Source organism: Scomber scombrus, chromosome 11 (assembly GCF_963691925.1).
Source record: "Scomber scombrus chromosome 11, fScoSco1.1, whole genome shotgun sequence".
NCBI classification, from domain to species: domain Eukaryota; kingdom Metazoa; phylum Chordata; class Actinopteri; order Scombriformes; family Scombridae; genus Scomber; species Scomber scombrus.
The window spans coordinates 19,612,814-19,637,113 of record NC_084980.1 but is presented as its reverse complement, the minus strand read 5'-3'; the positions used below and the strand labels follow the sequence as shown (position 1 = coordinate 19,637,113).

The 24,300-nt window shown below is 39.8% G+C and overlaps 2 protein-coding genes across 6 annotated transcripts; one reads left to right on the top strand and one right to left on the bottom strand.

Moving 5' to 3' along the window:
- The first annotated feature begins 9 nt into the window (after positions 1-9).
- sec62 (SEC62 homolog, preprotein translocation factor) lies at positions 10-10,269 on the top strand. 2 transcript variants are annotated; one of them, XM_062428444.1, is made up of 8 exons: positions 10-75; positions 4,148-4,256; positions 5,083-5,188; positions 6,109-6,310; positions 7,035-7,130; positions 7,223-7,283; positions 7,372-7,491; positions 8,701-10,269. In XM_062428444.1, the coding sequence occupies exons 1-8, from the start codon at positions 40-42 to the stop codon at positions 9,222-9,224; spliced, it is 1,254 nt and encodes a 417-aa protein (XP_062284428.1). In that variant the 5' UTR covers positions 10-39; the 3' UTR covers positions 9,225-10,269. The 2 variants fall into 2 exon arrangements, with proteins under 2 accessions (XP_062284428.1, XP_062284429.1); XM_062428445.1 differs by having other exon boundaries at positions 58-190.
- A 2,332-nt stretch (positions 10,270-12,601) lies between these two features.
- On the bottom strand, positions 12,602-23,817 carry nadkb (NAD kinase b). 4 transcript variants are annotated; one of them, XM_062429067.1, is made up of 12 exons: positions 23,697-23,817; positions 21,728-22,021; positions 21,534-21,617; positions 20,781-20,937; positions 19,914-20,022; positions 19,380-19,465; positions 18,492-18,594; positions 18,119-18,333; positions 15,332-15,431; positions 15,059-15,216; positions 13,716-13,798; positions 12,602-13,627 (listed from the first exon to the last, which is right to left on the bottom strand). In XM_062429067.1, exons 2-12 carry the CDS (start codon positions 22,018-22,020, stop codon positions 13,468-13,470), a joined length of 1,548 nt encoding a protein of 515 aa, XP_062285051.1. In that variant the 5' UTR covers position 22,021; positions 23,697-23,817; the 3' UTR covers positions 12,602-13,467. The 4 variants fall into 4 exon arrangements, with proteins under 4 accessions (XP_062285051.1, XP_062285049.1, XP_062285050.1 ...); XM_062429065.1 differs by lacking the exon at positions 23,697-23,817 and having other exon boundaries at positions 21,728-23,168; XM_062429066.1 differs by lacking the exon at positions 23,697-23,817 and having other exon boundaries at positions 20,808-20,937; positions 21,728-23,160.
- Between the last annotated feature and the right edge of the window lie 483 nt (positions 23,818-24,300).

Genomic DNA, 24,300 nt, shown 5'->3' with positions numbered 1-24,300 from the left:
GCAGCCTCGTGCACGTCGGAGGAGCTGAGTTGGAGGATCATGGCGGAGCGCAGGAGGCACAAGAAACGGATCCAGGTAACATCATTTAACTAATTAAAAATTACTGTGTTTACCGAGTGGAGGACAACAAACAAACATCAGCGGCTGGACGGTGACCTGCTGCGGGGTGTTTGTCACCGGCAGCATCACGGTGAGGAGCCGTGAAAAGGCGGCAGATGAATGTAGATGATGGCTAACTGGAGCTAGCATTAGCTGACTGACGAAAATAAACGTCAGTATTGCTGTTTTGGATGAGACATTTCCGTGACTGGTTATCATCTTTTCCTACCAGTAGCAAACACGCTGGTCATCATGTGAAAGCTGTGGTAATAGTTGACTGCTGAGCTGTCCCACCAGTCAGTCGTTTAATGTGTGTTTGAGCTGAGCTGTAAAGGTTTTCTGGCTAAGCTGCGTCAGCTCTAAGGAGACGTGTTTACATAATGTGAGGCAATCTTTGGGAATTTTAATTAACGAGTCAACAAAATGCATTCATAAGGGAACTTATTGTGCAGGTATCAGCCAGCCAGTGATGGCACAGGAGTGCTTTGAAGACGCGAAGTGAGGATTTGACGCTGCTCAAGTAAAAAGCAACAGTTTATAGAGTGGCATCATGTAAGAGTCATGTCAGGAGTTTGAAGTGTGCATCCCAAATCATCTTCCTTAAAAAAAAAAAAAAGCAGACACTTCTGATCAACTCGTACCATCATAATCATACACTGTTGGCCACAAGTCCACATTAATTTGATAATATAGTAGTCATGTGGAGAATATAATGTTTATAGCTTAAAATAAGAACAGAGGCCTGGCTCAGCTTTCCATGATGCTTAAAGATCTCTTCCACTGTTCTAAGGCTGGGTATCAGCACTGGACACCTTTTCAGGTATCGACCGAAGTAAATCGATACCAGGTAGTATCGAAATATCTCCCATCAAAGAATACCTGCAATTGATCCTTTTTGCACCCAGAACAAGAAAATATGTCTATTTGTATGGATCTGCTCACAGCCAATCATTGTTCTTCCATTTAATGCAACATGTGATTGGCCCACTTAAAGACTTTAAAAATGCATTCATGTAAAAATCAGATCATTTAGATGTGGAGGAGTGGTAGCATTTTATGCAAGTTAATGCTTCTATTCATATGATGGGTATTGAATGGAGTATTCAGTGGTTATCAGTATCACTTTAAGGGTACTTGGATTGGTGCCGGTGTTGTCATTTTTAAAATGATACCCAGCTCTACTCCAGACATGTTTGAAGACTCTGCTTTGTCTAATAATGCGTGTCTATATTTTTCCACAAAAATTTCAGTTACTTCGTTAAAACATCCTTAAAGTCCTCCTCCACTCAAAAAAAATGTTTTCTTCTTGTTCCTTTTTTTTTAAACTATGCAGAGATAGAAGAAGCACTCAGATCTTTTACTTAAGTAAAGGTGGAAATGCCACAAGGAAATGAATACGTAAAAATAATCCTGCATTCAAAATCTTGAACACATGATTTAAGGTGATGCCTCTACTTGGAATGGTAATTTATGTCTGATTAGGTTTACCATGAACACATAGTCAAAATCTTTCAAATCCTCCTCTGCTCAAAAATGTGATTTCTTGTTCCTACAGTTGAATGTTTGAGCTTCACTGTGCAGAATGATTTATGTGCAGAGTTTGACATTAGAAGGCTGTTTTTCACATTCATCAGATGAAAGCAGAAAGTTTGTCTGAGCTCACAGGAAATCAGATTCGAAGGCATGGACCTACGAGCACAGTTAGTGACATCACAACTAGTTTGGAGCTGATCTTTGTCCAAAATTCAACTTACATAAGTATGATGTGGAAACTTGAAGCCTGAAGTTTACACACACACACACACACACACACACACACACACACACACACACACACACACACACACACACACACACACACACAGAGTGGACTTTGCCTGAAGTAGGAGAATTTTTTTGTCCAGCTGACAAAAATAGATTCTGGATTTTTAATGAAGGGGAAATGGTGGATCTAATTTTAATGATAAACTTATTATTCAGAGTAGAATACTTTATCTTAAAACATATCTGGAAAAGGACATCTGCCCCTTTTCCCCTTATTAAAAAAACAGAATCTATGCATATGTAAATACTTTTTTAAATACTACATTGCAGACATTTAACTGTAGGACACAAGATGTCTCCTACTTCACAAAAACAAATCAATACTCAGTTTATGTGCACTAAAGACTTAACGTTTCCCTGCACACACACACACAGACATCATTCTTCACAGTGTAGCTCAAATATCCAAATGAAGTAACAAGAAGGAAAAACATGTTTGTGAGTGGAGGGGGACTTTTAAATCTAGAGTAACAAAAACTATGGTTATTTCACTCAGATGTATGGTGCTATAAAGCTGTAAGCAAATCTAAGCCATCTGAGATGCAGATGGCTGAAATGATGTTTCTTTCCTGTAGCAGGATATTGTATCAGTCAGTATTACAAAATCTACTCAGTTGCCGGTTTATTAGATCTACCTACCTTAAATTTACCTTTTCTTAAGGGCTTCATTGTTCAGCTTTTGTTTAGGAGAGATGCCATTGATCTAAATCAGGCAGACTATATTAGAAACATCCCACGAGATCATTCAAAACAATTAAACAGCACCAGAAACTACAGCCACCAAAATGTAATCAGCATCTCTCTAAACCAGCTCCAAAACATTTCAGTCTTAGTCAAGCTCTGGTTAATTACAAGCTGTTGTAATCAACTACATTACTTTTCAGCAGGTGCACCTGAATTATGTTCTCTTGCCTGTTTGAGTTCAGTTACATAACAGCACATACTGTTATCTCATTTATGAGCAGACCACAACCACAGAGGCATCCCGACATCACCACCCTGCATTACACAACTGTTACCTGCTTGTTTTGACACGATTATTCTAACACTGCCCACCTTTATGCATTTCTAGCTTCTAGTCAAAGCTTTTATATAGTCTCTAAAGGGCCAGGGTCATGTGGTCTCACTGTAGTTGATTTCTATGTGACCACACAGTCACAAGCTAATCCCTTTGTGATGAAGCCAGGTAGATCATATAGACGACGACAGGTGGGGGGCTTTCCGTTTAGGGGTTTCATGTAACAGAGCGCTGTGACTGATACCTGCTTCTTTAAACAAAGGCTTGTTTGAAGGCCTCGTCTTCCTCGCCCTGCCGGTCCGGAGCTAGCTGGACTGAATAAAGCTGCGCTGAATCTCATTGAGCTGATGCACTCGTTTCCCTCCTGTGTTGGCGCGTGGTGCGACGCTGCTGGCAGCAGAGCAGACAGTGCAGATGTTATGAGGAGCGGGGATGAGATGGAGGAAGACTTTGGGATTCTCCCGCTTCAACAGACATCCGTAATGCTTTGCAGCCTTTTATTCATCGCCTCAGACTTCAGCTTTTTGGTCAGCAGCTTCAGATATGAGCACAAGAAAGGGAAACATTGGAGTGTTGTGTAAAGAGTACTGATACCAGAATGCCCTCAGGTAGAGACATTATGTTCCTAAAGTGCTAAAAGCCGGTTAAATCTTGATAACTGATCTTGATCACTTTAAATGTTTTATAAGCTTAGTGTAAATTAAATCGCTGTTAATTACGCTGATACGTCATTTTACATCTGTTAACTTTTCTCCTGCCATGACAAAGAGTGATCACAATAAAAACAACACTTAAACAGTTCAATACGAAGCCAAAAGCCTGACAGTTTTTGTCCAACTTGTTTACCACTTTCAAATTTGCTCAGCGGGAGTCTGAGAGGCGTTGATTCAACAGCAGTCATTAATCAGGACACAGTTTGTGTTCACCGAAACTAAGCATACACTGAACAAATATTGCACCAGTATTTAGGACTGGGTTATTACATTTTATACAATACAGGTGTTACTTGTAATATGATGTAATGAGCAGTGTTTGATGTCATTTGCTGCTGTAACTATTCTCAGTTTAACTAGAAAAAGTTTGTTCAGATGTTAAATATGAAATTTAGGAAAATGAAGATATCCCTGAATTTGGCAGTTTAGGCAAGGTTGCAGCTGTAAGATGAACATTTTAAATCTGTCTTCGTGTGTTTGTATGGCCCTGCAGGAGGTGAGCGAGCCCACCAAGGAGGAGAAGGCGGTGGCCAAGTACCTCCGTTTCAACTGCCCCACCAAGTCCACCAACATGATGGGCCACCGGGTCGACTACTTCATCGGTTAGTGCTCGTCTGTGGGGGGATGTGAGGCAACAAGGCAGAGAGGTGTCATCAGACAGCACCTGGGCAACGGGGTGGAGTGCGGATCACATCTGTCGAAACCTGCCTTCTGTTTGTGGTCGAACGCACAGAAAGAGATGTTTGCTGATGTCATCACAGTAAATGAAAGCGGTGCTGTTTTGGGTTTTAAATCACTATTTTTGAGCTTAAAACTGTGCCACGTTATTGAAGAGCTGTCAGATTTTTAAACACAGCTGCAGTCTAGTTCGCAGACCTGATCCTCCCACACAGTTATATTTGTCTTGGTCTGTGGCACAGATTACATTTGTCAGTTTTTGGGAAATGCTGTTTACTCAACAGTTGTGGGTGGAAATTGCGTATGACTGCTGAGGCCAATTATCCCTCTCTTTATCACTATCATCACATGACTTTACTTGTGTTTTACCCTAGCTGTGGGCAGCCGTATTTCTGTCTGTAGCCCTCCAGCACTGCTTCAGGCCTTTATTCTAGTTTCTTACATTATTCTTCTTAACAAATTAAGTAATGAAGAGATATGTAAACAAAAACAAAAAAAAGAGGAAAACTTACTGGATCTGAATTAACTTACCCTAACCAAGTTTTTAGATGAATAATCTAATTAATAGATTGGATTAGTAGATTAATAGATTGTGCATTTATAATTCAGCACAGGCTATAAAATGCTTAGTGCTAATGGCAATTTTACAGCTGATCAATACTGTGAAGACTATGTTAACCAGGATAACCACTGCATGACATTTTGATCCTGTATGCTTTATAAACGTCCGTCTTTGTGTCCCAACATCAGCCTCCAAGGCCGTGGACTGTCTCATGGACTCCAAGTGGGCAAAGGCTAAGAAGGGAGAGGAAGCGCTCTTCACCACCAGGGAATCTGTGTTGGATTATTGCAACAGGTTATCCGTCCGCCACGCTATGCCAGGCCTCTGAGATTTTAGATAGAAACTGTAACTGTGTCATGTGGGATTTTATTATTATTATTATATTATATTATATATACTTTAAGTGCGGTTACTGCCCTATAGGGCTGCAACTCAATTATTTTCATCATCGATTTGATCTGTGAAATGTCAGAAAACTGTGAAAAACCTCCATCACAGCTTCCTTGAGGCAAAGTGTTGCTTAGTCTAAAAATAGCTTGTTTTGTCTGACCAACAGTCCAAAATCTACAGATATTTCCTGTAGGGCTGCAACTAATTATTATTTTCATTATCCGTTAATCAGCCAATTATTTTCTTGATTCATAGTTTAATCTTTGCAATTTCAGTTTTCAGTTTATAATTTACTACAAGCCAAAGAGACGCATTCAAATGTCTTATTTTGCCTGATAAACCCGTTAAACGCTTCAAATTGATCACTTAGTGATCACTTAGTTGCAGATTAATTTTCTGTCGATCACCTTATTGATTAAACGACTAATCATTGCAGCTCTTATTCTGTTTATTACCACAAAAGGCTAAGAGAAGTAGTCACACTTGAAGATCTTGAATCAGTTTATTTTTGGCAATTATCAAGAAAATGACTTTGAACAATTAATCAGCTATCAATAGTTATATCAAATATTTGGTGTTGAGTGAGCCATCAACTCAAGAAACTTGCAAACTCAAGGCTCAATTTTTCCATTGTGTGAATAAAATCATTTTAAAAAGTCAAAGCTGCAGCAACACTTGTAGTATAGAGCAACTACATATACAATAGAATAAAGTATTTCACATGATCCCTGAATATGTGCACACTGACGGAGAATATTTTGAATATTAATGATCTGATCTGAATCAGTGTTTATATCTCTGTCATTCTCCTCCTCCCAATACAGACTCCTAAAGAAGCAATTCTTCCACCGGGCTCTCAAAGTGATGAAGAAAAAACCAGAGAAGGACACCAAGAAAGAGAAAGAGAAAGAGAAGGAGAAAGAGAAAACCAAGGCTGACAGCAGCAAAGAGGAGGAGAAAAAAGGAAAAAAGGAGAAAGAAAAGAAGAAAGAGTCTGAGGCTGGGGAAACCAAGAAAGAGAAGAGCGTACGTCATCACCACTTTCACTCTCTTATGCTAACAGGATAGTGAAAGGTTATAATGTCCAGTCTCTGCAGAGCAAACAGAGTTTACACCATTAAAAAAATGACAGTTATTTGGCAAATATGAGAAGCAATTATTACTTAGTTTATGATCACAGCACATAGAAATGGCCTGAAAATGGTTGAGCTTCATTAAAACGCAGTGTTGGTAACTTTAACTGGATTTTTTTCAGCTGGATTCAGTTTGAAACTCTTTCATCGGTGTCACAGAGAGCATCGACTCCCCCAGACTGACTGCAGCTCTTTATCTTTGCTTTATGACCGGTCACAGACATGTTGACCCAGCAGATCTGATCCGCCTCCTAACCTGACAGTAAATGGCTTTATATTGACTCTAAGGTTAAAGTGCGTATAGAGACGGATCTTTAGAAGTCGTGGAGAGAAGCGGCTCAGTCATGCACATATGATGCCAAGTTTGGGGCGGTAAAAACAGAAAGTATGACTGAGTGGCGGGTTGGCAGATTAGGTTACATTTTATCAGCCAATATGCACATTTTACCAGTAAAACTATTGGAAATGTTGCATTTACTTTCTACTAACAACAATCAGAACTTAAAGCAAGCAAATGATAAAGTTCCAGTCATGGTATTTTCACCAGCAACAAATATTTTAAGGAAAATACATTTTATTCACAATTTATGATTATTTATCATTATATATGCTCACAGGATGACAGTCCCGGCAGCCCAAAGAAGAAGAAAGAGGTGAAGAAGAAGTTTAAATTGGAGCCTCATGAGGATCAGCTGTTCCTGGATGGAAATGAGGTGAGCGGGCTCACAGGACGACATGCAGGAGCGCTGATTGTTAACCTTAAAGATAATAACAATGTGCCTCTGTGCTCGTCTCATCTCTGCAGGTTTACGTGTGGATTTACGATCCCGTCCACTTCAAGACGTTTGCCATGGGGTTGATACTGGGTGAGTAAGCAGGATCATCTCTTACTGACAGCAGTTGAGTTTTACTTGTTCGTACTCGCAACATGTTCGTGTGCGTTCTGTGTTTCAGTCATCGCAGTGATCGCAGCCACGCTGTTCCCGCTGTGGCCGGCAGAAATGCGTGTAGGAGTTTACTATCTAAGTGTCGCAGCCGGCTGCTTTGTGGCCAGTATATTACTTCTTGCTGTTGGTGAGTAACATTACGTCATAAATAATCATGTATAGGCCTGAATATAAGACAATGTTTTAATCAGGAAATTGAGAAAAGTAGGGGTTGTTTCATATCATGAGGATGAGACAATTACACACTTATAAGATGAGATATTCTTTATAGAAGGAGAGTGTTGCATTATGAGTTGCTTGTAGCCTTATTGTCATCAAGCTAGTGAGTATTTTCAAGTCTGTCTGTAGTGAATCTGTCAGACAGCATTTAGTGTTTTATTTAGTTCATTTTAACCTTCAGGAGTGTCTGAAGTCTCATCTAACAGGTTTTTCTGACTCAGGAATTAAAATCATGATGAATGTAAATGAGTTCTCAGCATCTCGTGACGTCTTGACAGCAGAAACACACCACGCTCTGAATCATCTGTCGAACAGCCGAGAATTACTGCTGTCTCAGAGGATCAGGAGGAGGTCAAACAGATACAGACAGTCTGCTAACTGACAGGAGAGCGTGTGAAGATACACAAATGTGGGATTTTCTTTAAAGAAAGTAATTCACTTCTACAATAGAGAAGGCTTTAAAGATGAGGACTCTTCTTTTTTTGGATTAATAGGAAACCTTCCTGACAGGATGAGTCTGAAAGCGGGTTTTATCTATAGTCAAATAGTATTGTCTAATATCACTGGGAAGACCTGAAAGAGTTTTTAAAGTTCTTGCAAGACTTTCAAGATCATCCAAAGTAGGCGTTTGTTCATGATCAGAATTTTGCTGTGAAGATTGATAACAGTGTCATTTGTGTCTGTAAAGCATCAGGTCTAAATATAAATAAACATTTTGAGCAGTTTGATTCTCCATAACAAGCCCGTATATGTAGGAAATGAAAGTGTCTGATTTTGGTGGCTCATATTATTGCTGCCAAAAAGTTTTCACTATATCAAAATCTTTATGCAATCCTTACACTTTGATGGAGGCATCATCACATCTACAAATGGGGACATTAAGTACTAAGTAGATGTTCAGAGATGAGCTGCTATATAAAATAAACCTTTATATTACTGCACATTTAACAGAGCTGCAGACTCACATTGATTTAAGGTATTAAAGTGTCTTTTTGATTCATAACTGCCCACTTAAAAGTCAAAAAATGATGCTGTTATCGTATGAACATATGAACTAAGCAGTATCAATGTGCTGTGGTTTAAAATTAATCTCACTGGTTGTCGTCTCTCTCCTCAGCCCGCTGCATCCTCTTCTTGATCATCTGGCTCGTGACCGGCGGGCGCCACCACTTCTGGTTCCTGCCCAACCTGACGGCCGACGTGGGTTTCATCGACTCGTTCAGGCCGCTCTACACTCACGAGTACAAAGGACCTCGAGCCAACAACAAGAAGGGCTCCGACAAGTCAGACGACAAGGACAGCGGCTCCTCCACCAAGGCTCAGAAGTCAGACAGCGACGAGAAGTCGGACAGCGAGAAGAAGGACGGCGACGACGAGGACTACGACGAAGAGGACGAGAGCAAGGAGGCCGCGCCGGAGGAGAGTAAAGAAGCGGAGGGAACGGGGCCGGATCGGCACTCGGACACAGACAGCGACCGCCGGGAGGACGAAGGCTCGCAGCACAGCAACGGAAACGACTTTGAGATGATCACCAGGGAGGAGCTGGAGCAGCACACGGAGGAGGAAGAGGAGGAGGAAGAGACGCAAGAGAGGAAAGAAGGGGGTGGGAGTGAGACTAAACCCCAGACTGCTGAAACATAAACTCTTTATAATCCTGTCACACTCTACTTTTCTCTGTCCTTCCCTCCCTTCCTCCTGTGATCCCAGGACCTGCTAAGTCCAGTCTCTCTCTGAGCCTGCTGAGAAGAGGAGAGGCTCCCATCTCTTGTTGTTGAGATCTTCCACTAAACAGTACCGACAGACCAGTAACCGGGATAGACACAGTAGTGAAAGTAAACGGCTACGACAATGAGGAATAAAAACAAAATGTAACAAACAAACAAACAAAAAAGAAGCCTTATGGTGGATCTGATTCCTCCAACCCAAATGTTATTTATGTTATTAAATTAAAAAAAAAAAAATTTTTAAAAACGAAAACTGCCACCGGACCTGTTTGCCTGAGGAAGTTGTCACAAAAACCCGTCAGACCAACAACAACTCTGATGGAGGGTTTTCATTTCTTTCAAGTCAAAGTGTCATTTAAACTCAAAATGTCTCCTGTTTTATTTATGTCTCCCATCTTTAGTAAAACAAAACAGACCAGAAAGCAGAAAGAGAACAGGTGGTTTCTTGTCCCCCCCCTTCACCCGTCCTCCTTTTTTTTATTTCATTGTCATCTTTTAAGCCCCATGTAGTTGATACAATCAAAGTAGTTTTGGAGATTTTGGGGAACTCGCTTTTCTTTTGTCCATCCCTGCCAGGAGCACACTTCACATCCTGTTAAAAGCCAGCGAGCCTGATAACTTTCTCAGGCAGCACTTAAAGCAAACTGACCAGCGCGTCTTGCTTTGTCAACGAGACCTGGACTAAGCCGGATGGACCAAATCTTTGTCGTTTACTCAAAGGAACCTTAAAAAAAAAAAGTCGACCATTTTGTGGCTGGATAGAGTGTTCAGAGAGCAGAACAGTATGAGGTACTCACCATTTTCAGTAAGAAAGCATTTTTTTATGGCTGATGATCATAGTGCAATCCTCCACACAGTCTAAAGTACTTCTAGTTCATGTTTAATAATGTGGGACTCATCTTTAAGAGTAAATGTGAGCAACTGGGACACAGCTGGCATACTTAATTTTCTTTTTTCTTTTTTTTCTTTTTAAAAAAAAAGGTTGCAGCAAAACTAGAAGATAAAACTTTCAAGTGATTAACTGTCTATTTGCAAACAGAACCACATATAAAGTAAAGCAAATTAGTGCCAAACACAACTATTAATAATAATAATGATAATGATGTTATGCATGCTGATTTAATATGGACAGTTGAGCGAGTTGTGAGCGAGGGGGGGGGGGGGGGGGGGGGGTTTGGTACTTTAGTTAATTCATTAATTTTCTAACTGTGGTGTCCAAACCTTTCACATCTTTAAATAAATAAAGAGGAGAGAAAACAAGCACAGCACCAGGTTGTTAGTGTGTAGCTAAACAAAGATTTTTGGTCTCAATGAAACCGTTTAAGAGTGTTCGCACTTCGACTCACATCCAAACCTCTCCTGTCTTAGTCTCTCGCACAAGCTGTCGCGTGTGAAAAACAGCAGGCGTGCTTTCTTGAATCCAGTTCGCCGACTACAGTTGGGCGGCAGTCGCGGTCCAGCTCCACCCTGCAGGCGGGTTAGCCGAGGTCCAAGCTGATCCTTCACATTGGCTCCTGGCTAGAAATGTTTTAGATGCTCTTTTTAGTCATAGCGAGGATTATATTTAAGTATAAAAACAGAAATGTATCATTTATATATGGATTCTATTGATATATCAAATATATACATACAATATTTACAGTCTATGAAACTGTAAAAGTTTTTCCCTTTTCTTTTGTATTAGGAGGTTTAATTTGTGTTCCCCAGTGTTTGTAACGCTCTTCTTTTTTTTTCTTCTTTTTTATATGATCATGAGTTACAAAATGTCAAGACTGTACTCATTATTTAAAGATTACATCTAGGATTAGACAGATGAACAGCTGGAATTCGTCAGATATTAGGTTTTTTTTTTGTTGGTTAATTTTCTTTGTATGTTTGCCTCCGTAACGTTGAATGTGTGATGCGGTTGGCTTGTTGTGCGTTCGGCGCTGCCACTTTTGTATTTCTCACTCAAGTCTGGTCAGTCATTAACCTGATGGTTATAAATCAGTGGCTTGTGTTACACGGACAGCGATCTGCCGTTTCCCGCTTCCTCTGATGTGGCAAACTCTCTGTGTAGTGAAAGAATATTTTCATATGTTCCTCACAGCTTTATGTACTTTGATGTTCATTTGTTTTGCCTAAAAATGAAGTCGCCTCGACTGTATTTAGTAGTTTGTCTCCTGTAATCCCACTGACGTTTGTAGCTCTTTGACTTAACAACACTTGCAACATCATGTTGCTTGTTTATTTTCTAGTATTTTTGTTTTTTTGTTTTTTTTTTCCTAATGAGCGGAGAGCATCACTGCTCCTGAGCTGCCAGTGTGCCAGTCGCTGTACTCTCAATCTTGGCATCATTTCACAAAAGAGAGGAAAAAAAGAAATCTCCCAGTTGCTCTTGACTGTTGCACAGTATCGGTCTGTTGTATATTGTAGTATTACTCTCTCTATGCTGCTGCTTTTCATCGCACATTTCTGGGGGAAATAAAAGTGAAATTGTAAACATCCATGTTTTATCTCTGGTCACAAAAAAGAAAAAGAAAAGAAAAACGTGTCTTTTGATCGCCTAGTTGTCCACATTTGGATCAATATCATTCTGAAGACTGTCTCATGCAATATTGGAGTATAATTTAATAAACTGGATGTCTGGAAATATATCTGTATCTTATAATTGCAATAAAAATATAGAAAGCACACGAGTATTGTAATATTTTCTCCTTGGTGGGACAAAATGCAGAATGTCGGCATCTCACTGCTTAAGGAAAGTGTGTCTGTCTTTGACAACAAACTTGCGGCATGTAAATAATACAAATCAAAAAGATTAAAGATGTAAATATTAACAGAATCGCTTTGACTCTGTCGTCTTGTACCAGCCTTACTAACGATAATGCTCACAGCAGGTTGGTGAGTTTCTCATGCACAAAATACACTAACAGTTCCCTGTTAGGTTTTACTTTCATTTTCTGAACTTTTTTTCTACTAAATGAAAAGCAGCTGTTCAGTTTCAGCTTTAAAACAAAAAATCTAAACTGGATTTCCCCTCCGTTAAACAGCTGTAATTACACATCTGGATGTCCTGAAACAATCTTATGTTTACTAACAGATTTCCCGATTTTTCTGAATATGACCCAGAGAGTATTTTTAGTTTGTAAGTATTACAGTTTACTGATAAAGTGTTTCACACAGATTATATTCTAACAGGTCAGTGCTTACATTTAAATTCATGGGTTTAAGATAATTTGGTCTCAGTATTTTATGTTTTATAAAAAACAAACAAAGTTAAACAAAAGTTCAAACAGAGATTAGAAACAAAAATAGTCAGCAAGTGTTTAAGCTTTATTTTCACAGTACTTCCTTCTGCTACAAGACTTAGACATGTTTGACTTTGACATGTTTAATGAAAGCAACACGATTCTCTGCTTCATTCAGTTTTGTTATCCTCTGATTCATGCAGTCTGCTGCAGAATTTAACTAAAACAACGAAGAAGAAAAAAGTTACAACAGGATACGTAGACAGTGTGTAATTAACGACTGAAAGATTGTACAGCAGAAAATAATCAGTCTTTTTAAAGCTCCAGTCTTGAAAATATATAAATATCACATAAATATGATGTTAAATAAATCTGAATCCTAGAATCCTGTATGTACAAATTTACACTTAAAGGTTCAGAAGTGTCATATTTCTTCATTTCTGCCTTTTGAGTGTATTTTTACCTCTAATCCTAACCAGTTAATATCAGTAACAGAGTCTATACCCTCATCATCACATGGATGATTAAGTGCTCCAAAAGTCAAAAAAACAAAAACAAACAAACAAAAAAACAGTTGACAGAATATTAATGAGGCGCTTTGGGTGATTATGTAATAATGCTCGCTTTTTTTCCATTTCTAGGTGAGAAACATGCTTTCTCCCTGTTAGCTACCTATAAAACTACAGCGTGTATGTACTGGAATGTAATGAGGCACTCGCTCAAATGTTTAACTCAGTGTATAAAATAGTGTCTGCTCATTGCACATGCTACTGTATTCATAGGAGTAATGGAACACCGAGTTATCTCTCGCCATCTGTCCAGTGTTTCCTTCTTTCAGTGTTTTCCCTCATTTCTCACTGAGCTGCTGTGGAGAACATCGCCTGAATATATTTTAACGGAGGAACCGAAAAAAAAAAGCAGAGCGCGAGTTCAATTTTCTGTGTCTGAAGAGTCTGAGACGTCCGCAAGTCGGGCCTGCCTCTTGCGGACATTCCAGTGCAAACACTGCGCCAGGCTTTCAAACCAGTCGTACACCAGGTCGTGGCAACAGATAGAGGGCACGGGGTAACAAGACGTAGTAATCTTAATGCTGTTGGGAGGAAAGAAGGAAAGCAAATTAATCCAAAATGTAATAAACCTAAAGAATAGAGCCAAAACCAGCTGTTGATGAGCTTTACCAGTCTCCATGCTGGATCTCCTGGCGCTTCCTGCCATCAAAAGACACCCAGGCAGTGTTCCTGGCATCAGGTGACAAGGTGATCTGTTTTGTGAGGGAGAGAAGTGGACAGGCTGTTAGTTTCCTTAAATAAAGAGACGCTATTTGATATTTTATTGTGTTTTATGTTATAGATTTTATAATAAAGATATAATATATGGGAAGATAAATTCACAGTAGTATCACCTGTCACAGGAAAAAAAACACACCTTTAATGTGAGAGTTAAAGTCTCAACCTCCACCAAAATATACACATACAGCATATTAAACAATTAAAGGATAGATTCAGTTTTTCATCTCATTTAAAAGTCAGGTGCCCGAATGTGCCTTGAAACAGCTTTTGTTTATACCATTTCTTATCAATAAAAACATTATAAAGTTTATTTGAAGTTAATATGAGACTTCAGCAGTTTGCTTTAGAAAAATTAAGTGGGTATCTTTCAAAGGTGCTCTGTTTTTTTTGTACAAAAAGTCCTAATTGTGTCACAATCCCTTCACTGTTGTTCAAGCATGGAAACTGAGAGACATTTGTACTAAAGTGACTGTAACTTTCCAATATACCTGTTTGATTTGATTAACTCAGACTGCTGAAACCTCATTTTAACTTTTTAATTTTTAGATTATTTAGGAATGTATTTTTGCACAGGACAGTAGAAGAGGACTATGTGGATTTTGTGCCACATCACTTCCATTAAAAACAAGTCAGGGAGGGATATTTTACAGGCCAGCAAGCAAAACATTTTCAGTGTACATCTGAGTATTTTTAAGACAGACTTTAAGTTATGAACCTTTCCTTTAAGAAGGTCTCACGGAAACCTCATACACCAGCATGACATGAGAGATACGAAGGCAAAAAGTGTCCCCTGATAATGATGAGTACCTACAGTTCGACAGGAAACTGAATTATGTATGAAGGTGCTGTTGTCCACCGAACTGTAGAGGAATAAAATTGAGCTGAGCAAGGAAAATTGAGCCAGTTTCAGTCAAATAACAAATCGAGTTCAAGGTCTGACAGAGTAAAAAAATACTGTCACCTCACGGCCAGCAGAGAAGGAAAATGTTGAAATTGTTGCACATAAACTGCCACGTCAACAAGAATATTGTGTGTGTGGGTGTGTGTGTGTGTGTATACTTACTGGGGACAAATAATAAGAAAAACCTCTGTACACAAGTGGGGAAATCAAGTATTAAAGCTGTCATGGCCCAAAAACTGAGACACTATTGTTATTTTCTTTTATTTGTCACCTGGCTGTAAATAGTATATATACACTAAACCAAGTCTACCCTCCTCCCCTTCCTTCCTACCATGAGCTCCACCCCAGCAGGGACCACGATGGGCCTGAAGGAGAGCGAGTGCGGGCAGATGGGGGTGACCATGATGGCTGGTACGTTGGGGTGGATCATGGAGGCGCCTGCTGCCGCTGCGTATGCCGTGCTGCCTGTTGGCGTGGACACAATCACACCTGCAGGAGGCAGAGAGGGAGGAAACCATATTTGCTTAATTCGGAAGTTCTGAAGTTCTCTGTGTTGTCTGCTCTGACTTCCTGCAGGTAAAACTGTGTGAATAGCTGCTCTTACCGTCCCCCTGCACTGAGGTGATGAGCCGTCCATCGAGGTACAAGTCCACGTTGGACAGGTAGGAGGATGGGCCTCGGTCCACCACCACCTCATTCAACACCTGTACACACACACACACACACACAGACCAGAGTTAAGACTAGATGACAGTCAGAGAGAGCAAACCTCCAACAATGCTGGACAATCCTCTACATTTCAACCCCAACCGGTCGAGGCAGATAGACACCCACTTAGAGCCCGGTTCTGCCTGAGCCTTCTTCTCGTTAAAAGGAGAGTTTTTCCCTCCCACTGTCACCAAGCGCTGCTCATGTGACAATGTTGGGTCTCTTTAAATTAAATTAAAGAGTACGGTCTAGACCTGCTCTATGTGTAAAGTGCCTTGAGATGACTTATTTTGTGATTTGGCGCTATATAAAAAATGATTGATTGATAAAGATTGATTGATTTGATATTTATTAGTAATAATAATTCAGTGCATGAATAAATAATGTCATTGGAGCTCAGTGGAGTGCTGTCCTACTTCTGATGTTTAATTTTTGCCTTTGAGATCTCAGCACCCTTCTATACATCTATAAACTTAACATGATGATTTGATTATCTAAAATGTATATTTCTAAAATGAAAAACAACATTTAGAAATGTATTTGGGGTATTGATTTATGATTTAATGATTGATTTATTAGAAAACTAGTCAGGAAATATTAGAGCTTCATACAAGCATGTAGTGCCATCTACAGGCAAAATACCATCAAAACATCAATGTGTATTGCACTGTATATGTCATGTATGTAAATTACAGTTTTAAAAAAAAGTATATTTTTCAGGGTTGGTGAAGATTAGATGATATTAAAACATATGTTTTGTAGAAAATGGAGGGCTCATATTGATCTTGAACCAAGGAGTTCATTTAAAAAATATGAATGTTGGTAAAATATTGAAAAGATTTTACAGTGATTTATAAATGACCACATGGTGGCACTATCTGCTCCAAAATATAATCAGTTTGTTGCTGGCCCTTGTCCTAAATCTGCAGCAGATTTATTGAAACGTCAAGTTTTTTTTAAGACGTGCACGTAATAAACAAACAAAAAATTGGGGACACAACCTCTTTGACAGAGGTGATAAAGATAAAATAATTCATTGCAGCATAATGTGGAGCGGCTCTACACTGCCACTCAATAATGTGCTCATGTCCCCGTACTCTGTGGAGCACAATAGGGCACTCTTTAATAAGTAATTCTTTTTCACTGACTGAATATGAGACAACATTTAATCGATGCAGTCAATAAAAGCAATAAATCATCCGGCAGCAGGCGCAGGGCTACAGGACATTACTGTCCCACTTTACACCAAGAGAAAAATGCTGGAGTGCAAACAAGCAGCATACAAATCATGTTCCACACTTCAGCCAATAAATACTGCAGCGCTGTGCGGTGATGTCTGCCAGATGTAATGACGTCAGCTGAGCGCAGAGCAAACATCCTGCTGGACGCAGCAGAAGTGATGTAATGTGAGGTCAAACTCAGGTTCTGAGACCAGAACAATCCCTCACTGTCTTTTATCGGTGAGACAAAAAAAACCCAAGGAGACGGGAGAAGAGTGAGCTGCCCCGATAATGACAAATTGTAACTGTGTGTGTGTGTGTGTGTGTGTGTGTGTGTGTGTGTGTGTGTGTGTGTGTGTGTGTGTGTGTGTGTGAGACTGTGACTGAAGCAGCGTGGCATGTTGTTTAGTTACAGAGTGTGTCAGACCGAGAGCGTCAGAGCTCATTAAACATCCATTCGGTGTCGACTCCGCTGTTGACGCCACGGTCTCCATGGCAACTAGCTCAACAGAACCATCACAACATCCGACTTTCTCTCCCACATCATCACCCGGCGATTTTATTATGACTGTCGCCATGGCAACCCAGCTGATGCTCTCCTCGTGCGGCCGTGCACATATCGCGCACGCACGCAGACACACACGGGGATGAAAAGGAAACAAGACGGCGTAATGGACACAAACACACACACACACACACACACACACACACACACACACACACACACACACACACACACACACACACACACACACACACACACACACACACACACACACACACACACACACACACACACACACACACACACACCGTCAGCTTCAATGCTCTTTATGGGTTTACAACATTATTTTAGGAGAGTGATCAGGAAAAAGAAAAGAGGACAAAATGTAATCACATCAGACCTTCTGGACAAAATAGTTCCAGGAACGATAGAGCAACAACTTTACTAGGCACTAAAAGTCCCCTTTGAGCATTTCTGTTGCATCTGAAAAACTGTAAAGATTAGACTAATTAGTATGAAAATGAACTTTAACTTTCACACACAGGAAAAAACAGTCATTGTATTACCTGTGGTGTGATTCTGAAGTTCAATGAATAAAGAAAAAGGAGAAGACTGAAAGATCTGCTGACTGATTTTTGGTAATTTATCTTTGTTTCAGTTCTGCAATGAAACAATTAGCTAATTAAAAGTCGTTTCTCCGATTTACTTGCTTTATTTTACCAGACTGCTGCATATACAACTTCTCTTTTGCTCTCTTTTAACTGAGCTGACTACATAACTCTGTTTTTAAAGTCAACAGATTTTAAATAAGAAATATCAGATTCTTGTTCTATATATTATATATCAACTGACACAAAAACGAACCAGAAGCTCGCTGGATGTAAAGTCACAGTCAATCAGTCTACAGAGCTCACACACACCTACCTGGACACTCCCTCTCATGTGTGTTTGTCCTCACCTGTAGCTGCAGGGTGACCTTTCCAGCCTCACTGTTGGTGTGTCCGTGAGGAAGAAGTCCGTTGAGTTCCTGCTGTTGTTGCTGCTGCTGCTGCTGTTGTTGCAGCTGCGGCGGCTGCGGCGGCTCTCGGCTGTGTGGCTGCTGGCCCGTCCTCTGAAGCATGTCCTTCACGACCTTCACCTTCAGACGACTGCGTAACGTGATGGCCGCATTCCCTGCACATGAAGACGTACACATGAACTTGAAAGTTAAGATGATGCATTTCTTAGTTTGGCCTTTAAAGGGGCAGTTTAATGATTTCAAGTTTTTTTACATTCATGTAAATGACTTCAAGAGTTGGCAGTGGATTTCATATAATGCTGCTGCACTCTACCTTCAAACACTTTGGCCACTTCAGTTTTGTACGACTCAAATTTGAAGGGCGTCAGGAAACCCAGAGAACCGAGATGAAACGCCATAACTGGAGGAACGCTGCCCTGCAGAAATTTTAAAAAAGAAACGCCTGGTCATAAAAGTCTCTGATGGATGCAACGGTCAGTCATCGCCTAAAAAGCTGTTTCATCATCAGTCATCAGTTTACCTAAGTACACATAGCATTCAATACAAAAACAATTTGGGTATGTTTGGCAATTAATATTGTATACGTTTAATTTCAAAACCTGTGATAATACAGAGGAGATTATAGGATTTGTACAGTAAACTGATTCAGATAAATTAGCCTGTGGTGAACACAATGAGTTTAACTGAGAACTCTTCAGAAGTCGCTCACATAGTCAGAGTATGTGACATGAGGGTGAGGTGATTATTCTTATTTGAAAGGGGGAAATTGTTCAAATTTGTTTCACAGAATTTCCAGACTTAAAAAAATCTAGGTTCAATGGTTCAACTCCACCTACTTTCCAAAAACCAAAAAATCCCTTTCAAACTTGTTCAGGGTCTAATACACTCAAATACATAATGACACAGTGAGAAGCTCAAATGATACTGTGTGCATACAAAAAGCAATACGATGTAACTTAAGTCATCTGCTCAAAACTGTGTGTGCACCCACTGTCCATTCTCTTTGTCTGCTTTGGAGCATATCGGGGCTTTTAGTCCCCAGAAAAATGAAAAATGACAAGATGTGAGGATTTAATTTCTTTCATCTGATAAAGGAACAAATACTGAGAATGAGACATAACGTTGTTTTCTAATCTAATCTAAACTGAAAAAAACTGCGCTCGGGAGGTCTGATTCAGTGTGAACCTGAAGGTGTGATTACCTGGAAGAGAGAGGATGCATACAGCAGAGTCCCATCACCACCCAGACAGATGATCAGGTCTATGCAGTCCGAGATATCATCATAACCTGCGAGTGGACACACAAACGCTGCTTAATTCCCCAAAATTCTAATGTTCTAATTTTCATTTCTTCTGCTTCAGAGGGCCAAAGGGGAAAGAAGTGCCAAAGCTTTCTACTTTGAAGATAAAAAAGACCACTATACAGTATGTGAGCAGTAATGCATCCAAAATCCCAAAATAACACAGAAAGGTTAGAATAATGGTTCTTGAAATGACTCCAGTAGAAATGACTTTGATGGCGAAAACAAAAGCTTCAAACTGGACAAATGGAGTCATTTAACAGGACATTTCCAGCAGTATAAGGCAACAAAAGTCAAATAACACTTCTATGTTAGTGTGATGTAAAATAAACTTTTAAAGCGTCGAAACATTTATCAATAATGGAATTTATTTCAACATAGTTATGTGCATTGGTCTAAAACCTTTCAGTCTTTATAGTGTGAACGGTGTCTCACCCTCTCTGAAGGTGCAGAGCTGATTGCGAATGGAGCCGAAGGCCTCGTCCTTAGAGAGCGTAGCATCGTCTGCGACCCTGCGTTCCACGTACACCATCATCTGCTTCTCCTGGTACACGAGAAGCGCTTCAGTGACGACAGCCAAAATACACATTTCCCAAAAGTACGCTTTCCAAAAATGAAACTGAGCATGAGCCAAACACGGATAATTTAAGATGATGGAATGTGTGCGGAATGCAAATAATTCGCCGGCCAACTCTGAAAGTCTTCAGTTCAGTTTGTTTTGGAAACATGTGGCCGCAAGGTGTCATAACCGAATGAGACCAGACTGTAACTTTCACCTACATGTCTGAACTATTTCCTACATTCTTTCTTAGATCTGTTGCTCTTTAATAAGACAAATATTTGATCTCACATTCTGGACAAAACTTTGACAGAAATCACTCAGCACTTGCTTTATTAAAAGGCACCATCTGTTCTCTAAATGCAAATAATAAGTCGCACCAATGATAAAACTAAAACACCAACACGCCACCTGGTAATACTTGAATGAAAAGTAAGAGTGACTAACAAACAAAAACAACTAAATGTAATTCTGTAATGTTTTCTGATGCTGTAAAAAGTTTAAGTCAGTTGTGCTTGTACACATGGAGGCAAAACAAGCCTATATACTGAAATATGATTAAAAAACACACAAAATGTAGATTTTCCTCAGATTTATATAATCAAAAATGTATGGATTGGGCCCACTGAAGAAAAAAGTCAAGAGCATCCTGAGATTTTCCAACATGGCAGAATCATTTAGTTTTGTTGTTTCAGATAACAAAGTCCGCCTCCTCAGTCATTCATTAAGATCATAAAACGTACATTACATGAAATCCTGTGATTCTGTACCTCCACTAGAAACCTGCAGAGCTCTTTGAAAGGCTCGACCAGACTCTCATCTCTGATTTTTCTGATGACGAGTACGTTGACCGGAGGTTTGTTCCATGTGAGCCGCTGGCTGGCCGGGTCCTGGATGTGCCTGAGACACACACATTGACACGAGTGAGTAAACAAACACACACATGTAAATGCATACAGCGACACTGCCACACAATGACTTTGGGTCAGTTTTCTGGAGTCCAAATAAAGTAAAATGTCACCTTGTTAACATATGTTACTAAGTGCGCTGAACAAAATAAAGCTTATTCTACATTGAGCCTACAGTTGCAGTCACTCATTAACTACTTATGACACACTGATTGAACAGCTGCAGGAGTGAGTAAGGTCCAAATTCCAAACACCAGAACTTAAAAACTCTCCATTTCTTTCTCCTTTTTACCGTTTTCCTCTCTCTTCCTTTGGGTAGCAGACGATAGGCATCGTGCAGATATTTTAGTCTGTGTGTTTTCAGATCAAGTCCAGAGGAACGCTCTGACATCAGGTGACAATACGTTTCTGTTGTCTGATCGGTGAGCCGTCCCATTTAATGTAACATCCAATCACAGCATTCACTCATTTTATCTTATCTCAAACAATTACACAAGCTTTTCTGTGTCAATGTCCCTGAGTATCTTCTCACCTAGTGTCTCAGTCCGTTTGTACACACACAGACTCATTCAGCACCCACATGCTTACATGACTGAAGTTGGGTTGGGAAGAATACAGGCTTTGGGTCCGAAGTGAGTGGCTGGATACGGTCCATGTAGAAAGTGAGCTCGTCTGCAAGGAGGAAAAAGAGGAAGACAAGTCAAGAAACCATCACCTCATGTCCAGGGCAGCAGAGTTGTACTAGTGGCACGGCTGACCAGCTGGCAACCTGCAGTGCAAACCTCTTAGGTGAACTTTCCGCTGTGTCGCTCGCCGAGCCAGATGGCTCCAAGTGCTCGTGTTGGCCTGGTAACCTCCGCCGCTCGATCTCCCAGAGCAGCTGTTCATGACCCCCTCCCCTTCGCTGCAACCTCTTTCCCTCCCGTCGTCTCCTTGGTGACTTGGAGGGGTGCTCTCTGCGCCTGGAAGGTCTGGCTGACTCTGACAGCTGACTCAGGTGGCCTGAGGGTCGCGCCATGCCTCTGTCCGGCACTGCCGAGGGCCCAGATCCAGGAGTGGTCTCTGAATTCTCCATTCTGTCAGGAAGCAGAGCAGAAACATCTGTTAAAAACATTCAGCCAATTAAAAGACAAAAGACAACTGTATGAGATGATTCTGTGAATGTCTAGAAATATTTCAGTAGGCCTAAAATTGAATTGTTTTATCATAAGATTAATACTGTTTATTCTTGACCTCAGAAGTTGAAGTTATTTTGTCCAAATCTTATGAGCCAACGGTATTTACAGTAGTGGAATTACTAAACATAAGTAGCAACTGAATACTTTAAACAACTGACTGATAATTGAGTTTCAAATCGTATGATCATTTATTTATTTTAGGCATTTCTAAACACATCAATCAAATAATTACTCGTGACAGCGTTAAACATGGAAAGCACTGCTTTCCTTTCTTTTCTTCACAACTTCTTTTTTGGGTTTTCTTGTTGTTGGGCTGCAACTACTGATTGTTTCATTTGTTGTTTGACCAATGAAATGTTAGAAAACAGTAAAAGAAAAACTCTCCAGAAAGGGAATAATATGAATTTACTGTCTTAGAAGATAAAACAGGAGAAAATGAACACAAGAAAGAAGCTGAAACTTCTGACTTTGACTTGAAAAACTAAACAATTATTGAGTCCCAAATTATTTTTATTGATCAAGCAAGAAATGTAATTACTTGGCTAACTAGCCATTATTCACATTGTTGATTATTTTTTTCTATAAAATTCAGCAAATGCTGAAAAATGAGCATCAGAATTTCTTTGAGCTTAATGTGACGCATTTAAATTACTTGTTTTGTCTGAGCAATAGTCTCAAACACAAATACATTTAAAGTTTGTCTGAGCTCATAGAAAATCATATTTTAAGGGTTGGGTCTATGAACACAATTTGTAACGTCACAACTAGTTTGAAAGCCAATCCTGGTCCAATATGCATATACTTACTAAAATATGTAACTTCAAGCTTCCACATAACAGTTAAACTATAGGGATGAAATATATTTGCTATTCACAAATAATGAGGTCGAAGGTGTAGATGTAGATTTAAGGATTTTAAAATAATTTACTGGTTTGTTGTGAAGAAAGCATATCAGACACAAATTATTCAAAGTAGAGTAGTTTAAATCCATTTTAAAACATGTCTGGAGTGGCTTTTTGAACTATTATCAAAATTCTTGCCAATTAATTTTCTGTAATTGTTTCTCCAGAGCTGTTTTTTGTTTGTTTGTTTGTTATTAAGTGATTAAATCAAGACAAATAATCAACATTTGTCAAAGTTACACACAGCCTTACAGTAAACAGACTGGGCATCATGTGCTTGATGTAATATCCCTAACAAACACACAAATCCTGAATTTAACTTATGAATAAGTAAAAACATAAACCAGTGATGTAACCTGCAACTTTACAGACTAAACTTAGCTCTGTACACTTCTATGTAGCTTTATATTCAACACAAATGGTTAAAAAGCTGAAAAATGAAGGTAAAGATCATTGATTCTTCCCTGCGCAGTGACCTTGGACCCAACGTGAGAGAGATAACAGCCTTTGTATAACTTCACTCCTCGCAGACAAGCAGCTAAATGACACAGAAACAGTCAGAAAGTGGGGTTTATCTGACATTCACACCTAAAAAAAACTCTGGACAGCTAACGTTACCTAGCAATAGCTCACCAACTAGCTAACCGGGTCTGAACAAAATCAAGCCTTACTGTGTCAGAAAGCAGCAAACACGCTCATTAATTACACTAAATCATCAAGACTCGACTGAGTTTAGCTGCTACGGGACGTGTGTTTACTGTCACACGCACATTTACTGCCGTCAAAGTGTCACAGCTGAAAATGTTACCGGAGAGAGCAGCGATAACCGGAGCGACGTCACAGCGAGATGAGATGACGCTTTACGCAGGACGTCAGTGAGAGGAACAGCGCCGTGATCTCACCTGCTGGTCAGAGGCAGAATTACATCCACAGTGGCAGCAGTGTTGCAAAGTAAATAACTAGGGTAGGGAAGGTTACTCTGGAAATGTAATAGGTTACAGATTACTAGTTACCATATTTAAAATGTAATAAGTAATGTAACTATTTCAATTACTTAACAAAAGTAAAGTAACTTATTACATTCAATGACTTTTTGATTACTTTTCTAATTTTCTAATGAATGTTTTCAGCTGTTAGTGTACCCATTAAGTCCACCAAAATTTAAGTTCACGGCGGGGGGGGGGGGTATTACTGGTAACAAACTCTGAGTCTAACTCTGAGTCTAACCCTGAACTCTGAGTTTGACTTACTCTGAGTATCCGGTTCCAGAACAGC

Coding starts and splice junctions, on each gene's coding strand:
- sec62 (XM_062428444.1), top strand. CDS start 40: ATGGCGGAGCGCAGGAGGCACAAGAAACGGATCCAG. Junction 7,131..7,222: donor TGTTCCTGGATGGAAATGAG/GTGAGCGGGCTC, acceptor TCATCTCTGCAG/GTTTACGTGTGGATTTACGA. Junction 7,492..8,700: donor TATATTACTTCTTGCTGTTG/GTGAGTAACATT, acceptor CTCTCTCCTCAG/CCCGCTGCATCCTCTTCTTG.
- nadkb (XM_062429065.1), bottom strand. CDS start 22,059: ATGTTTTTAACAGATGTTTCTGCTCTGCTTCCTGACAGAATGGAGAAT. Junction 19,466..19,913: donor GCTCTGCACCTTCAGAGAGG/GTGAGACACCGT, acceptor GTCCACTCGCAG/GTTATGATGATATCTCGGAC. Junction 13,799..15,058: donor CTGCTGGGGTGGAGCTCATG/GTAGGAAGGAAG, acceptor CTCACAAAACAG/ATCACCTTGTCACCTGATGC.